The sequence below is a fragment of the Marmota flaviventris genome, chromosome 1 (genome assembly GCF_047511675.1).
Source record: "Marmota flaviventris isolate mMarFla1 chromosome 1, mMarFla1.hap1, whole genome shotgun sequence".
NCBI lineage: Eukaryota > Metazoa > Chordata > Mammalia > Rodentia > Sciuridae > Marmota > Marmota flaviventris.
Window position 1 is genome coordinate 219,375,914 of NC_092498.1, and position 17,382 is coordinate 219,393,295.

The following is a 17,382-nucleotide window of genomic DNA, read 5'->3' on the forward strand; positions in this document are numbered from 1 at the left end:
TCCAGCACGCAGCCACGTGCCACACGAACAGTGAGCATCTGAAAGGCAGCTGCTGCAGACTGAGGGCCACAAGCGCGCACCACTCCCGGCATCTCCAGATGGGGGCAGAAGGGGACACAGAATCTCAATGACAGCTTCACAGTGCACGTGCTGAAATATTTCCTACATGGTTAATAAAGTAAAGACACCACCAGGCTACATGGCTCGTGTTCTAACTCCATGGAACTATTTCTGCTACTGCACACTGGATCTCTTGCCCCATACTTGTCCCAAGGTCACCCCAGACTCTCCTGGGCACCTGGGATGCATGAGCAAACCAACTAGAATTTGAGCCTGGCACCTGGAGTGTCAGAGATACATGTGGGGTGGAGCACGAAGGACTGTCAAGCCTCATGGGGCCTGGGGCCAGCACCACACTCTGGCTGACCAGGCCCATGCAGTGCTACCAACTGGCTCCTGCCGAGCAGCTCAAAGGCGCAGCTCCAGGCCTGTGCCTGCTCTCAACCAAGCCATGGTTTTCAGAGCTCTACAGCAAGGGACAGTGCCTGCCCCACAGGGATGCTTGGCAAGAAAGGAGAGCATGTCTGAAAGGACCCTGCAAAGGGCTGAGCACACCTGAGCACTCAGTAGCATCAGAACGACTCTCCAGACACCCTGGAGTCTTGTTTCAGAACATCTCAACTGAGACATAATTCTCAGACCATACAACTGGCCCTTAAAGTATGCGACTTGGACAATAAAAAGCTTGCCTAGCATGCTCAAGGTCCTGGATATCAATATCCAAAACACATATTAGCCTGGTGAGGTGCTGCACGCCGGTAAGCCCAGCAGCTCGGGAGGCTGAGGCAGGAGGATCACGAGTTCAAACCTGGCCTCAGCAACTTAGTGAGGCCCTAAGCAACTTAGCAAGGCTCTAACCAACTTAAAGGGACCCTGTCTCTAAATATAATGTAAAAAGGGCTGGGGATGTGGCTTAGTGGTTGAGTGTCTGGGTTCCATCCCCAGTACCCCCCCCCAAAAAAAAAAAAAAATCCCACATACCAATAAATAAGTAAAGAAAGTGTAAATTCAGGCTGTGGTACAGCTCAGTGGTGGATGCCTGCCTAGCATGCACAAGGGCCTGGGTTCCATCCCCAACCCTGCAGGAAAATAAAAAACGTATCAATTCTATTCACCTAATGTATCCAGAGTTGTACAATTATCACCACGGTCCAAATCCTATTCCAGAACAGGTCCAAATCCTATTCCAGAACATTCTCATCATCGCAAAAAGAAACCCTTCCGCCAGCAGTCACCCTGTTATCTCTCCGACATGGTGGTGCACATGTCTGACACTCCCTGTCTCTACAGACCCTGCTCTGGAATGTGCCAGTGGAGTCCCACATACTATGTGGCCTTTTCTGCTACACACTCTTTTTTTTTTTTTTTTTTGGTGGCATGCCTCACACATGCCAGACAAGCCCTCCACCACCCAGCTACATCCCAGCCTGAAGCCTTCTGTCGTAAGACACCTTCTCCTGTCCTTTCTGTGTGTGGGGGGTGTGTGTGTGGAGAGGCGTTGGGGAGTATACCCAGGGATACTCTACCTCTGAGCCACATCCCCAGTCCTTTTGAGACAGAGTCCCCGCAGGTTGGTTAGGATCTCATTAAGTTGCTAAAGCTAGCCTCAAACTTGTGAGACTCCCCATTCACAGAGATCACTGGTGTACACCACCACACCCAGCTTCCCAGCCCTTTGTGTTCTGAGGCAGGGTCTTGTTTCATTGCCAGGCTGGCCTAGAACTTAGCAGTGCCCTGGGCCAGCTCCCCTGTGGTGCTCCTCATAACCCCCTCCAATTCACTGAGGTGAGGGGTGCACGCCTGTGATCCCAGCATTGAACAGAGCTGTGAACACTCACTGACCCCCGTTCTGTCCACAGAAAGCCCTGACATGCACAGTGCAATGCCCGATCCCAGCTCAGCTGTGCTCCTCCTGTGACTCAGGGCTCCAAGAGAGGGAGCCCAGGAGCCCTGGTTTGTGAACAGCCCTGGTCTCTGGATTCAGGGAGAACCCCGCTGTCAGATCCTCCCGCAGCCCAGGGTCAGAAGCTCCTTCTTCTGAGCAAGTACCCAATCTCCTCTCACGAAAACCAGCCCCGCAGCCCAGAGAAGCAACTGAGAATGTCTCCCAGGTAAAAACCTACCCTCACAGTTGGCTGGGACTAGGAACGCCAGGCGGCGGGCACAAGGGGCTTCCCTGCCCCAGTTTCCAGTTGTGGAGAACACCCACAACTTCCCCAACAGAGGCTGAGGACATAGCTCAGTAGCAGAGCACACACCACAGTAAAAAACACTTCATCAACACAAACAAAATTATGGGCCTGAGTTACAGCTCAGCGGCAGAGCGCTCCCCTAGCACATGTGAGGCACTGGGTTCTTGCCTCGCACCGCGTAAAAATATTGTGTCCACCTAAAATTTAAAAAACAACATTTTTTTTAAAAAGGTATTGTGTCCATCTTCCAACTAAAAAAAATTTATTTTTTTAATATTTATTTCAGTTTTCGGTGGACACAACATCTTTGTTTGTATGTGGTGCTGAGGATCGAACCCGGGCCACACGCATGCCAGGCGAGCACGCTACCGCTTGAGCCACATCCCCAGCCCTAAAAAAATTTTTTAATTGTTCCCACCTTGAACCATACATAGTCGCCCTCCTTAATCTGCAGGGAACATTCCCAAGACTCCCCATAGATGCGTGGATCATGGCAAAGCCCTCAGCATGATGACTGTGGCAGAGTTTAATTTACAAACAGGTACAGCAACTTGTGAAGTACAGGCAGTGGCAGAGCAGAACCACCACAACTGCACACGCACAAGGCGTGGGTCTGCAGCGCCACCCAGGAAGTGCAGGGCACTGGACAAGCACTATGAACCACAGCAGCATGTCCAGCACCAAGACAGCCGCGGGACACATTCACGGCTGCCAGGACACACAGTACGCAGGTGCTGGCAAAGGATGCCATGCAGGATGACGTGCAATTTAAAACTTACAAGTGGCTTATTTCTGGAATTCTCCATCTAGTATTTTGGGGCAGAGGCTGACTATGGGTAACTGACCCCTCAGGCAAAGCAGAACACAGTGTCACAAGGGAAGGTGGTTCCTGACACCAGGTTGCTCCTTCCAGGACTGCTCACCTCCAACTAGGGCAAGGGCCTGGGGGTGGATGCAAGAAAGTCCCAGGTGTCGTGGTCAGCAAGAGAACTCACAGAGACGTACACCCACGATAAGGAACCCCAGGTCAGGGAGGAGGCCAGGTGTGGCTCCTGGCTCTGCCACCAATCTGCCCAGCAGGTTCCTTTACAAGGGCCACCTGCACACCCTCACTGCTGTTCTGCATCCATTCTGAGAAAGGTCCCAGTCCTAGGGTTCCTACACCAGGCTGCAGTGCAAGACCTGTGCCAGGGCAGAGACCATGAGCGAGGACACAGTGGCAGGCTGGGAGGGATCCTCAGTGGACACCTACCCAGCACATGGAAGCCCTAGGTTCATCCCCAGCACCACAGAGGCCAGAAAAGAGACCAGGAGTCCCAAACAAGGACAACATTAAACCAAGCACAGCCTTCTTCTGCAGGTCTGTGGTCCCCAGACAGTGGCCCAGCCTCAGGCCCCTGGTCCGCACGGCAGACCCCCTCAGCACACCTCTGTGCTGCCAGGCCTCCAGGCTGCTGACACCCTTCCCTGACCCCTGTCAACTGGTGTCCTTTAGACCCCACCACCTACGCCCCTCAGCCTTCAGCATCTGGAAAAGCCCAATCAGATCTGAAGGGTAGTCATGCCCGCTCCACACTCCAGCTCCCAGTTCTGCACAGCAACACCTCTGACCGCCCACCCTTAGCAGAGGCTGCAGAATGGGAACGTGCCTTAGAGACCCAGTGCTCTCTGGCCAGGGACTGGCTCCTGGGCTGAGCAGAGCCTCAGGAAGAGAGCTACTCCACCAGGTGCTCAGTTCCCCAGGGAGCAGGAAACAGCCTTCCAGAAGCTGCAGAAACAAGTCCAACCTGCCACTGCTTTTACGTTTCACTAGCTGTAACAACTGTTCTCTACGGTCCCCAAGGTAACATGGCACCACAAAAGGTACAGAAAAGCCAGTGATGGTGGCAAACTCCTACAACCCCAGCTCCTACGGAGACCAAGGCGCGAGGATGGCAAGTCTGAGACCAGCCTGGGCAGCTCAGAGAGACCCTGTCTCTATGTGAAAAATAAAAAGCACTGCAGGTGTAGCTCAGTGGTTAAGAGCAGGGGTCCAACTCCCAGTCCTGGGGAGAAGAAAAGGCAATCTCCTCAGGTGGGCCTCTGAGTCAAGAGGTGGAGACGTCCTCACCCTGGAGGTCACGGGTTCTTGAGGAGTGTCTCCTGTTCCGTGAGAAACATGGCCAGGTGGTGAGCCTCAAGAAGGGGCTTCCTCAGGCTGCAGTCCCACTCAGTGCCAACTCTGATGCGTGCACAACAAAACCACAGCTAAAAACACCCTGGACAGCCAGACCCGCAGCTCCCGCCTCTGAGCCACAGTACTCCAGGGCCAGGAAACCCCAAAGCCAGCAGACACTGGGGCCTCCAGCCCATGACCACCAAGGAGTCCTCCCCAGGCTGGTCCCAGAAACAGGAAGGGGCCACAGGGGTCCCACTAGGCCCCATCTCCAGCTCCAGAGGAAAAGGGAGAAAACTAAACACAGGTGCAGCGGGGAGTCTGCCAAGGGACCCAGATGAGGAGTGCAGCCACGTGGGCACTGGTGGTCTTGTTTTGGTTTTTTTTTTTGGTACCAGGGATTGATCTCAGGGGCACTCAGCCACTGAGCCACGCCCCAGCCCTGTACTGTATTTTATTTAGAGACAGGGTCTCACTGAGCTGCTTAGCGCCTCGCTATTGCTGAAGCTGACTCTGAACTCACATTCCTCCTGCCTCAGCCTCCTGAGCCACTGGGATGACAGGCGTGCGCCACCGCGCCCCGCCAGGGTGGTCTCTGGTAGGGCAGGTGCTGTCCCTCACCCCTAGGTGGGGCAGCATGGCCCTTGGCCTGGCTCCAGATGTGGGCACCCAATGCTCCCAGGGCTGCCTGTGCAGTACCCCTCGAGACACAGCACACTAATGGGTACAGAGGAAGGAGATCCAGAGCCAGGGGCAGGGGTCTGGGCACTCCACATGGGCCTGGCCAGACTGACACTATTAAATGCAAAACACACTGCGCTTCAGACTTGAAATGAAAACCCGCTGCAGAATGAACTCACTCTGATTTTTTACTTTTCAGAAGGGGTCTCGCTATGTTGTCCAAGCTGGCTTCAAACAAGCCCTGCCTCAGCCTCCTGAGGAGCCGGGACTATGGGTGCGGCACTGCACTCAGCCAAAAGAGCATTTTTAAACTTGACCCTGAACCTGTAGTCCACAAAGGGCCCTTGGGCCCAGCCCACATCCAGGCCCAAGGGGAAACCACAGCAGAGCTGCCCTTTCTGGCAGCTGCTCTCTACAGGAAGGAGGGCAGCGTAGAATGGGAAGGAGGACAGGAGTCCTGCTGCGCAGCTCCAGGCCAGCACTGAGCCCAGACAGCCCCTCAACAACTGCCCATCGTGACAACTGCACTGCCCGGCAGCCCAAAGGCTCCCCCGAACGTGCTGGGCAAGTAGCCTTGGAGGTCTCTGAGGAGAGGCTGATGCCACCCCCGCCCAGGCCAATAAGGGTGAGGAGGTGGGACACAGCAACGAAGCTCACAGCCAGGACTCTCTCAGCTTCACAGGAGATGCTCTGCTGCCACAGGCCAACGTGGCTGAGAGCTGGGGCCAAGGCCCACAGGTGGCCTGAGGGGCACAGGGTCAGTCCTCCCTGCTCCCAGGCAGCCCAACAGAAGTGGTGCCACACCCCTGTACACAAAGTGACAGCAGGTGTGGCAGAGGTCTGAACCACCACCCTGCCTGCAGACACCACTGCTGTCTGCCCGGGCACAGGCCTGCCATTAGCACCACTCGGGATGAAGGCCAAAGTCCTCACAGGGCCCAACACCTATGACCTGGCCCAGCTCACCTGCAGAGTTACTTGGCACGAGCAGGAATGGACCTCAAGGAGGACCTCATGCTACGTGAGAACCAGAGACAACAGGGCCAGTACTGACTCCCTAGACAGGGAACCTCCAGAACAGGTAAGTCCTGAGACTGGACGTGGATTTGTGGGGGCAGGGCTGGGGAGGGCAATAGGCAAAAACAATTACTGTACACTCTGCGGGAGCGCTGGGGGCACAACACACTGTATCACTTAGGCATACCTCCAGAGTCCTTTAGTTTGTTTTTGTGCTGGGGACTGAACCCAGGGGCACTTAACCAAAAGCCACATCCCTAACCCTTTTTATTTTTGGAGACAGGGTCTCCTAAGTTGCTTAGGGCCTCACTACGTTGCTGAGACTGGCCTTAAACTTGCAATCCTCCTGCCTCAGCCTCCGGAGAGGGATTATAGGTGGGAGAGGGATTACAGGTGTGCCTACTGCGTCCAGCTTCATTTTTTGAGACAGAGTTTCACTAAACTGCTAAGGCTGGGGGTTGGGGATGTGGCTCAAGCAGTAGCGCGCTCGCCTGGCATGCGTGCGGCCCGGGTTCGATCCTCAGCACCACATACAAACAAAGATGTTGTGTCCGCCGAAAACTAAAAAATAAATATTAAAATTCTCTCTCTCTCTCTCTCCCCCCCTCCCTCTCAAAAAAACAAAAAAAAAAAAAAAAAAAAAACTGCTAAGGCTGACCTGGAACTTGTGATTCTCCAGCCTCAGTTGCTGGATGACAGGCATGGCTACCACACCTGGAAGGGTATACACCTTCACAGGGCTGAGGTTGGAACACAGGCCTAGCTGACATGCACATTCCTAAGAAGCCCAGAAAACAAAAATAGGGCCAAAGCAACAAATAGAACATCCAGCCAACCAACCACATCCAGCAGCCTGCCTGCACCCTTGAAATGCAGGCTGTGAAGCACAGAGTCTTTCTCAGCCTCCACACTACTGACACTCGGGGTCCTCCTGCTCCCTGAGTCTTACAGGTTATCAAGCAGCATCCCTGGGTTCCCCCACCCCAGATCTGACAACCACGGATGTCTCCAGACATCACTGTCCCCTGCAACACAGCCCCCACCCCACCCCCGCCCCAGAACAGCTGGCTTGACCTTTCCAGAGTCAAGGGGCCCGACCTGATGGCTCCTGCCTGGAGCATTTTGTAGTCCATGGGAGGTCCTGGTGGGAGAGGGGTGTGTCCTCAGTCACCTGGGACTGAGCTGCAGGAGGACAAGAGGAACTTGGGATCACCATTTCCTACTAGTGTGCCTGCATCAACCTATGGTCACTCCCAGACAAACAGCTTCCAGCAGAGGCCAGGCTCAAGGGACCCTGTAGCTCACACCACCTCCCTAGCACATCCCCAGCTCCTGGACCATCCTGCTCGCCCAGGCCCCACCAGGACAGCAGGCAGCGTGACCTGGATTGAGTGACCAAGCACCACAGCCAGCGCATCGCCACACCAACACATCACCAGCTTCTGTTTGTCACTCTTTCCCTTCTCCACTAAGTCCCCCGCCACAGAAAGCAGGACAATCACCCACAGAGGCCAGCCTCAGAAAACACCTGTGAGTCATGCTGCCCACGCTCTCTGCCACCCACCAGCTGCGGCACACTCATCAGAGGGTCGCTCAGCCGGGAGGCTGTCTCCAAGGCCCACAGCCTAATGAGTCACCAAGAGGAAGGCCACCCAGCAACCCTCAGGTTCTTTCTCTGTGCTGTCAGGCAAGTCACCAAAAATGCCACTCTATCCTTCCCCACAGAAGGGCCTTCCTGCTTTAGGAATGCCACCAAGAGCTCTCAGGTCAGTGATGAGAGGGCACCCAGGCCTGAGTCAGTGCAAGCACCAACACTGCCCGCCTCCCCGTGGCACCCGCCAGCTCAGCTGTGCAGACCCAGTTTGACACTGGCCATTCTGAGGACAGTTGAAGCTGTTTCCACTTCCTCCCCCAGAGGCCCTGTCCTCCAAGAAGCCCCTGTACCTCCCCAAGGGCCACTGGCAGCCCCTCCCTCTGGGACCTCTGATGATCTTCTCTGTGTGGCACTATAATTTTCCTGACCTTTTTCTTTCCTTCTCCTTTTTTTTTTTGTAATTTATTTATTTATTTTCAGGTGTAGATGGACACAACACAATGCCTTTATTTTCATGTGGTGCTGAGGATGGAACCCAGGTCCCGCCTGTGCTAGGCGAGCGCTCCACCGATGAGCCACAATCCCGGCCCCTTCTTCCTTCTTTTTTTTTTTTTTAATTTTCAGTTGAAAATGGACACAACACCTTTATTTATTATTTTTATGTGGTGCTGAGGATGGAACCCAGTGCCTCACACGTGCCAGGCAAGGGCTCTACCACTGAGCCCAGCCCCAGCCCTGACCTTTTCCTTTTAACTGAACTGCTTGCTGACATGGTGGCTGTGACTGTCATCCCAGGGACTGAGGAGGCTAAGGCAGGAGGACCAAATTCAAGGCTGAACTTGGCAATTCAGCAAGACCCTGTCTCAAAATAAAAATAAAGAGGTCTGGGGAGGGGACTCAGTGGTTAAACACCCCCGGGTTCAATCCCCAGGACAAAATAATGACAACAACAATCAAACTCCTGGGGCTGGGGCTGGGGCTCAGTGGCAGAGGCCTCGCCCGGCAAGTGCAAGGCCCTGGGTTCCATCCTCAGCACCACATAGAAGTAAGTGAATAAAATAAGGGTATTGTGTCCAATTACAAAAAAAAAAAAAAAATTTGAACTACCTTGGTTAGGTAAGGTTCTAGAGACTGAGGAACATGTCCTGTCCTCTGTGCTGGGTAGGGGCACTGAGCATGTTCTGCAGGTGCTTTCACAAACAAGCAGGGACATCTGCAGGCCATATTTCAAATGTACTGTCACAGGAATACTCTGACCCTCTGACCCGCCCCAAACCTAAGCTTCTGAAATAGTCCATTTTCACTTCAAGTACTGCAACTCATTTCTGAGACAGCAAAATTCTTCAACAGGAACATGGCAGGTTAAAAGGGAGCACCATAACCAGGCACCCTGCACACACCCACCACCCAGTGACTCCCGAGGCGGAGGCAGGAAGACCCCAGTTCCAGACAGCCTGGACAACCCAGACCTGGCCCACAATAAGACACAAGGGCTGGGGATGTGCTGTCAGTGGTTGTGCACCTCTGGGCTCCGGCCCAGTCGGGAAATAGCTCCACAAGCTGCTGCTCCCTACTCTGCCCAGGGAGATTCCAACCCCTCCACCTGCAACCTGCCGGCCCTCAGTCAGCAGCAAGACGACCATGCCGGGAAAGGCCCATGATGTTCAGTCAAGTAAGGTCCTGTCCAGGGAGGGAAGGGGCTAGGTGAGGAATCCGGCCTGCCATTGTGAAGGTAGATCCTGCCCCGCTGAATGGAAGGTCTTATCCACGCAGGGTGGGGACACAGCCACTGTCTCTGGGTGAACTTCCACCTTAGAACCAGGGGAGAAGGACAGGGGAACCTGGCAGCAGCACTCTACCCAACCCCTGATGTCAGGCTCCAGTGGAGTTCCGAACTTTTTGCTTTTCTTCCCCTTTTTTGGCACCAGGGATTAAACCCATGGGTGATTTACCACTGAGCCACATCTGCAGCCTTCTTTATTTTGAGAGAGGGTCTCAAACTTGCAATCCTCCTGCCTCAGCCTCCAGAGTCACTGGAATGATAGGCGTACACCACTGTGCCTGGCTAGATGTCTAAGCTTTTTTATTTTTAACTTATTGTGCTGGGACTCTAACCCAGGACCCCTTATACACTAAGCAAGTACTCTCCCACTGGGCTACACCACCAGCCGCCTTTTCCACTTTTAGGATGAAGGGTGGCGGCCGTCCACTGGCACAGGCCCAGCAGCCCTGCTCTTAAGCCTCCTCAAAGTCAAGGCGAGACTTCAATTCATGTGAAAACCTGCCCACTGATGTCCAGAGCCCCTTTACTCTAATCAAGAAAAAAGAGAAAAAGAGTCCGTGTCCTGCGACTGCAGGATAAACAAAAACTGGCCTCTCTACCCAAGGGATGCGGCGCAACAAAAAACAAAAACTGCAGGCTGGGGATGAGTTCAGCGGCAGAGCCCTCGCCTGTATGTGTGAGGCCCTGAGTTCCCAGTACAACAAGAAAAATAAATAAATATTTGGTTGGAGGAGAAACCTATAATGGGATTTGGATGGGCACGGTAGCACACAACTATAATCCCAGCAACTCTGGATTTCTGGTAGGAGGATCCCATTAGCCTAGGTGACTCAAACTAAAAAATAAAACCAGGTACAGTGGTGCATGTGAGTAAGCTCAGCATCATTGGAGGGTGAAGCAGGAGGATCACAAGTTTGAGGCCAGCCTTGGCAACTTAGACCTGTCTCAAAATAAAAAGGAAAAAGGACTGGGATGTAGTTCAGAGGTAAACCACCCATAGGTTCAATTCCCAATACCAAAAAAAAAGGAAAGGAAACACCTTGGGCAGGGGGTGTGGCTCACTGGTAGAGCCCTGGGCGTGACCCCCAGCACACCACACATCTCAATAATTACAAGGACTGCAGAGATAACTCTGATACCCAAAGCAACTTGGAGGAGATTAGATACATTTTGCTGACTTAAGCACCAGAGCCAAAGGGCTACACACTGTTGGTTCATTCATCTGACTTTATGGAAAAGGCAAAAGCATCATCACAAAACAGTCTAGGGGGGGCTGGGGATGTGGCTCAAGCGGTAGCACGCTCGCCTGGTGTGCATGCGGCCCGGGTTCGATCCTCAGCACCACATACAAACAAAGATGTTGTGTCCGCCGAAAACTGAAAAATAAATATTGAAAAATTCTAAAAAAAAAAACAGTCTAGGGGCCAGGAAGTCGGAGGTAGATATGGGTGGGCAAGACAGTGGTTATGAGGCCCAACTGAACTCTGAATGTGAACGACCCTGCAGAGAGCTGAGAGAGGGGACAGGAGTTAAATCCGAAACTCCTGTGGCCTGGTAGGAAAACCGTGGGAGTCTCCCTCCTGATGCACACCCAGCCGCCCAACAGGAGAGGCAGAGCGCGGGCCTCCCTCCTGACGGCCGCCGCCACCCTACTTCCAAAGCCGGGCACAGGCCAGGGAGTCAGGAGCCCCGGGGCGGCCCAGCAGGTCTCGGGGGACAGAGGGCGCCAGGTCCCCTACAGGCCTGCCTCTCAGGCCCTATGCACCCAGAGCGCCCCGAATCCTGCCTGCCTCAATTTCCACCCACATGCAAACTGACCCCCAGGACCAGGGTGCTGAGGACCCCGGGGGATCCCTGGACTTCTGGAACCCCAGGCAGAAGGCTTTGTAAATTTCCACTCAGCCTACAATTCTAAGAGTCCCTAGAATTCGGGGGACAGCACTCCCACTTCACAGGACAGCTCCAGTCCTGCCCACCCCCAGATGAGGCGACAACCCTCCCAGCTCTCGGGGCCGCACCGTCCTGCCCCCAGGGTCAGGGGGACAGCCCTCCCAGCTCCCGGGACAGCTCCAGTCCTGCCCACCCCCAGATGAGGCGACAACCCTCCCAGCTCGCGGGGTCGCACCGTCCTGCCCACCCCCAGATGAGGCGACAACCCTCCCAGCTCCCGGGGCCGCCACCGTCCTGCCCCCAGGGTCAGGGGGACAGCCCTCCCAGCTCCGAGGCCGCACGGTCCTGGCCCGAGGATCCACTGACGGGCTCCAGACCCGGACCCGCCGGCTGACAGCGCCCGCCCGCGGGCACCGGGCAACGGCAGCCGCGCGGGGCGGGCGGAACGGCCGCCGGCGACGACGACCCCGCCGCGGCCCTGGGCCCGCCGCCCGCGTCCCGGGGCCCCGCGGCGAACTCACGTAGACCGGCAGCGGCCACGGGTAGACGGCGGGCTCGGCCCCCACGGGCGACTTGAGCCTCAGCTCCAGCTTCTCCCCCATGTCGGCGCGCGCGGCCGCCGCACCATGCTAGGCGGGCGGTTGGGGAGGGCGGGGCGCCGCAGGGCGGCGGGCGGAGCGGGGCGGGCGCGGCGAGGGAGGGGGTGGGGGGCGGCCCGGGCCTGGCCGCCGCCGCCGCGCTCCCGTCCGGCCCCGGCTGCCTCTTTGTGGTCACAGGCCCGGGGCCTCCAGCGCCGCCGCCATCTTGGGCCGGCGTGAGGCGAGCACAATGAGCCGGGGGCCGGGCGGAACCACTCGCCGCGCGCGCGGGGGGGGGGCCGGCGCGAGGAGGCGGTGCGCCGATGCCGCCCCGCCCGCCGCGCCGCGCGCGCCACCCCTGCGCCCGCGCGGCCCCATGGGCTCGCCCGTCCGCACGTGATCACGCAGGCACGCACGCTCCTTTGCACGTCCTCGGCTGCCCTCGCTTGCCCCCGCCGGCCGGAAGCGGGGACCCCGGGAAATCCTGCGGGCAGGCCCTGTCGGGTGGCGAGTTCGAATCCCGACTCCCCACATCCCGCAATTTGCAACTTGAGTCCGTCTTCAGTGTGGAACCCCCGAACGCAGGGGCCCACCCCAGCTGCAGGCACAAGACACCCTCAGTAATGCCGCTTATTCATCATTCTGGGTACCAGCCGCTGCATACTCAGTAGTGGCCCAGTGAATAAAATGAATGCCTTTCCACTTTCTTTTCTTGTGGGGAACTGGGGACTGAGCCCAGAGGCGTGCTACCACTGAACTGCATCCACTGCCCTTTTTGTTTTATTTTGGGACAGGCCCTCAATAAGTTGTGGAGGCTGGCCTCTAACTTGCCATCCTCCGGTCTTGGCCTCCACAGCCGCTGGGCTGACAGACTTGCCCCTGCACCCAGCTCAAGCATATTCTAGATGTCACCTTAAAAGTTGTCTTGTGTGAGAGGTGCTGTAGAAGAACCTAGGACCTCACAAGTTCTAGGCCAGTGCTCCACCACTGAGCCACACCTAGCCCCAATAAGATATCTTAAATTTTAATGAGATTAATATTTAATTTAAATCAGTGGACTTTAAGAGGTAAGCCTCTTAAATAAAAAATGATAGTAGGAGGCCCTTGTTTTGGACTAAGCTTCTGCCCTGGGCACCAACAGACCAGGTTAGAGCTCAAAATGGATCACTATCTCTAAAGTTCACTTTGCCAAACAAAAACTAAGGTGTTATCTGACCTTCCCAGAAATCAGGAGAGAAGAGATAAGAGCTCGATTTCCCCAACTGCCTGGTTTCAGTGAGCACAACCCTGAAGTCCTTCTGCCTTAGTCCTAATCTAATAAGAGTTATCTGCAAAACCAGGTGTGGTGGCCGCACCCAGGAAGCCTGAGGCAGGAGGCAGCAAGTTGCAGGCCACTCTGGGCAACTGAGTCAGACCCTGTCCCCAGATAGAAAGGGCTGGGTTGTAGCTCAGTGGTAGAGCACCTGGTTCAGTCCCCGCAGCACTCACACGAAAAATGAACCGCAGCAACCTATGTCAACTTTTTTTTTTTTTCTATTTTTCTTTTTTGGTACTGGAGATTGAACCCAGGGGCACTTTACCACTGAGCTACATCCCAGAGAAGTGAGATATTCAAAGTGCAATTCGTTTTTTTATTTTGAGACCGGGTCTTAAGTTTCCCAGACTGGCCTTGAACTTGGGACCCTCCAGGAGTCCCCAGAATGACAGATGTGGCCACTGTACCTGGCATACAAGGAGAATAGCTCGAGGTGACCTTTCCCCACAGGGGCTTTGCTGGCTTTTCTTTCAGCTGTTACCAACCTATAAAACCAGTCTCCTATAGGCCAGGCTTGGTGGCCACGCCTGGCACGGCAGCCGCCCGCTCGGGAGGCCGAGACAGGAGGATCCCAAGTTCACAGCCAGCCTCAGCTAAAAGCTGGGCACTGAGCAACTCAGTGTCTGTAAATAAAACACAAAACAGGGCTGGAGTGTGGCTCAGTGGTGGGGGCCCCTGAGTTCAATCCCTGGTACCAAAAAAAACAAAGACTCTTCTGCCCAACTTATTAGAACACTCCTGTTCTTCCTGGGAAGAAGTGCGGCTGGGTTCTGGAATCCCAAACAGCCAGCTGATCTCTCCACGGTTGTGATTTTACCTTTAGCCTGAGGAAGACTCTCTCCTTCACCAAACTTTGGGCAGGCTCCTCCCTCTTTTATGGCTTGACCTTGGGCTCCCAAATTCTTCCTTGTCAAGCCCAGGATTTAAAAAAAAAAAAAATCCTGCTAAGTCAGTTTAGCCAGAAACACCTGTCCTCTGTTGGGATCGATCTTCCTGATCAAATTACTCCCCCACACTCCCCAGGAGACACCCCACCCCGCAGTGCCTTCCGCAGGAGCCTGGTTCCGTGGGTCCAGCCAGAACTCCCCTCACGGCTGAGGATGAGGCTTCCTCTTAGTAATTTTCCGCTCCCTGCCCCTTCTCTCGGCTCCTAGAGTATGAATTCCCAATTTTCCTGGTTGCACTATTCAGAGTCAAACTCAGTCTCTCTCCCCCACAGCAAACTCCATCCCAACAGGACAGCCCCCTCCAATCAAAGTGGTATGAACACGGGAGCCCCCCAGGGGAGTTCTGCCCCCCGCGCTGCCTGTCTGTGGATGTGAGCTGCCACCCACTCCTCCCTGACGCCCAGCCTGCCCTGCCGACTTGGGACTTGCCAGCCCACACAGTCACATGAGTCAGTTCCTTAAAATACATCCTTCTATGTATGTGAGCGGCTCAGCTCTATTTCTGGAGGCCTGAGTCATGGCTGGGAACTGAGGCTTGCACTTGGGGGTATCTGGCTTCCAAGTCGCCCTCCCAGGAGGGGTGCCTGAGGATCACACAGTGCAGGACTGACCCGAGTCTCAGCAGTGACAGGTGGGAAGGCAGAGACATGGGTCCAGAAGGAGTTGGAGCCCCGGAGGCTGCTCTCGGGGGGGCCCAGAGGTGTCCTGCTGTAAGAGGCCTTCCCTGAACCCCCCAGGGGACCCGGCTCCCCTCATGTGTTGGCACTGCCCATTTGTCCAGGACCAGCTCGGAACCTGGCCAAGAGCAGGCGCCAGGGGTGCTCATGGGGAAATGAGGGGCGGCAGAGTCCACTGGGGAGATGAGTAGAGGGTCCACAATTCCTTGGAGAAAGAGTGGGAGAGTCCAGGTCCCCACGGGAATGAAGCTGCTCCACGGCTTGTGAGGGGTGCTGTGGTGCGCTAGAGGTGCCCCCAAGCTCCTGTTAGTGCAGGAGTGTTCAGAGGTGAGCCTACGGGACTCTCAGCTGTGGCCCAACCAGTCCACCATGGTTGGAGTGGACCCACTGGTGTGGGCAGGTGGGGTGTGGCGGGAGGCAGGCGGTCACTGGGGTGCCCTGGAGGGTGCCTCCCCCCTGCACCTCCCTTCCCCTCTCTGTCTCTGCTCCTGGCCACTAAGCGGAGCAGTTCTCCTCCTCCTCGCCCTACCTCACCTCCTGTCTCCCCCAGCAGTGGCCTTGGCCCCCACAGACCAACCTCTGAAACCATTAGCCACAATAGCCCTTTCCTCTCCTAAGTGTTCTAATCAGGCGCTTCAGTCACAGCATGGCAGAGCTGAGGGACACAGGGGACAGCAGGGAAGAGGGAGCACACAGTTCTGTTGTCCAGCAAGGACACAATTATTTACTCTAGCTGGGCATGGTGGCACCTGGAGACCCAGCTTCTAGGAGGAGGCTGAGGCAGGAGGATCGCTGGAACCCAGGAATTCAAGACCAGCCTGGGAAACAGAGAAAGACTCCTTCTCCAAACAACACAACAGCTCAGTTGGCAGGGTGCGGTGGGCACGGTGGGCACGCCTGTCATCCCAGCAGCTCAGGAGGCTGGGGCAGGAGGATGGTGAGTTCAAAGCCAGCCTCAGCAAAGGTGAGGTGCCAAGCAACTCACTGAGACCCTGTCTCTAAGTAAAATATTGTCCTAAGGGTAAACATAGGGGCTGGGGCTGGGGCTCAGGGGTAGAGTCCTCACCTAGCATACGTGAGGCACTGGGTTCCAGTCTCATCACCCCATAAAATAAATAAAATAAAGATCCAAGGGTGAGCAATAAGAAGTGTTCTTTGATCCCAGTGGCTCCGGAGGCTGTTAGGAGATCACGAGTTCAAAGACAGCCTTGGCAAAAGCAAGGCACTCAGCAACTCAGGGAGACCCTGTCTCTAAAATAAAATACAAAATAGGGCTGGGGTGTGGCTCAGTGGTCGAGGGCCCTGAGTTCAATCCCTGGTGCCCCCCAAAGTAAAAAATGTTTTGTCATCCTGGGAACTGAACTCAGGGGTGCTCTACAGCTGAGCCAAGCTCCCAGTGTAATGCCAGGTTCATAGGACCCCATAGACCTCCAGGAGCGTCCCAACGCAGCGGTCCCAGGGGGCAGAAAAGTCAAACAACAACTGCTAACATTGATTAGCACATTCACTGGCGGGAACAAGATGGGTAGGGGTGATTGGTTAGTACAAGAGGGGGATTCATTTGAACTGACTGGTGTAAGCCACGAGGGGTGTACGTGCTGAACTGAGTGGTTTCCCAACACGTTATCCACCCCATAAACTACTGGGGGTCACCTGGCACCCCAGGTATTTCCCTGTCTCATGCTGATTGGAGGTTGCTAGGGGGTTGCTATGGGCCCTCACCTAGCCTGACTGAGTCAGGGACACCTGGCGCCTCAGATCTCAACTCATCAGGGTCCGCTCCGCGTCTAGGAGTGCTCTGTGGGTCTTTCCCAGGACAAGGAAAGTGTCCTTTCCTTAGGACAGGCCTTGCTCTGAGGTAGAGGCTGGTTTCTCAAAAATGGAGTCACATCTGTTTCTCATTAGCCCTTTTTTTGTGGGGGCGGGCGGGGGGGGGGGGCATTGGGATTGAGCTCAGGGGCCCTGGACCACTGAGCCACACCCCAGCCCTCTTTTGTGTTTTACTTAGGGACACGGTCCCACTGAGGAGCTTAGGGCCTCGCCATTGCTGGGGCTGGCTGTGATCCGGCCTCCCCTGGGAGCTGCTGGGGTCACAGGCTGCCCCACGCTGCCCAGGTGATCTTTCACTTTGAAACAGAGTTTTGGTGAATTGCCCAGAGTGGGCTCAAGTAGTTGGGATCATCAATAAAAAGGTTCCCAGTGGGTCCCTGAGGGCTGCGAGGGCAGCCTGGGGGTTGGGGAGGTCCAGGAGGGTGGACAGGGGGAGGAGCCAGGAGGGTCTCCAGGCAACACAGGCTCAGGATGACCTGGGGGGATGACCAGGAACCCTGCAGTCACAGGGCTGGGATGGCTGGCGTCCTCCCCGCCAAGGACAGCCCTGAAGGCTCTAGAGACAGGGTCCCTACGCCCTTCAGCTTGGCATCCCCCTCCTGGCCTTAGAAACCAAGGGTCAGGGAGGCAGGCTGGCTGCCCACAGGCCTGGGGGGTAGCTCC

General features: G+C 55.7%; 1 protein-coding gene across 4 annotated transcripts in view; it reads right to left on the reverse strand.

The window, feature by feature from the left end:
* Dot1l (DOT1 like histone lysine methyltransferase) overlaps nucleotides 1–12,138 on the reverse strand; it is a 57,257-nt gene extending 45,119 nt beyond the window's left edge. For 2 of the 4 annotated variants that reach the window (XM_027952566.2, XM_027952565.2), the window contains exon 1: nucleotides 11,894–12,131. In XM_027952566.2, coding sequence (XP_027808367.1) covers nucleotides 11,894–11,974 — 81 coding nt within the window. In that variant the 5' untranslated portion in view covers nucleotides 11,975–12,131. Of the gene's footprint in view, nucleotides 1–11,893 lie in introns of all 4 variants that reach the window. The other 2 variants (XM_027952567.2, XM_071604263.1) reach the window with 2 other exon arrangements.
* Nucleotides 12,139–17,382: the final 5,244 nt, after the last annotated feature.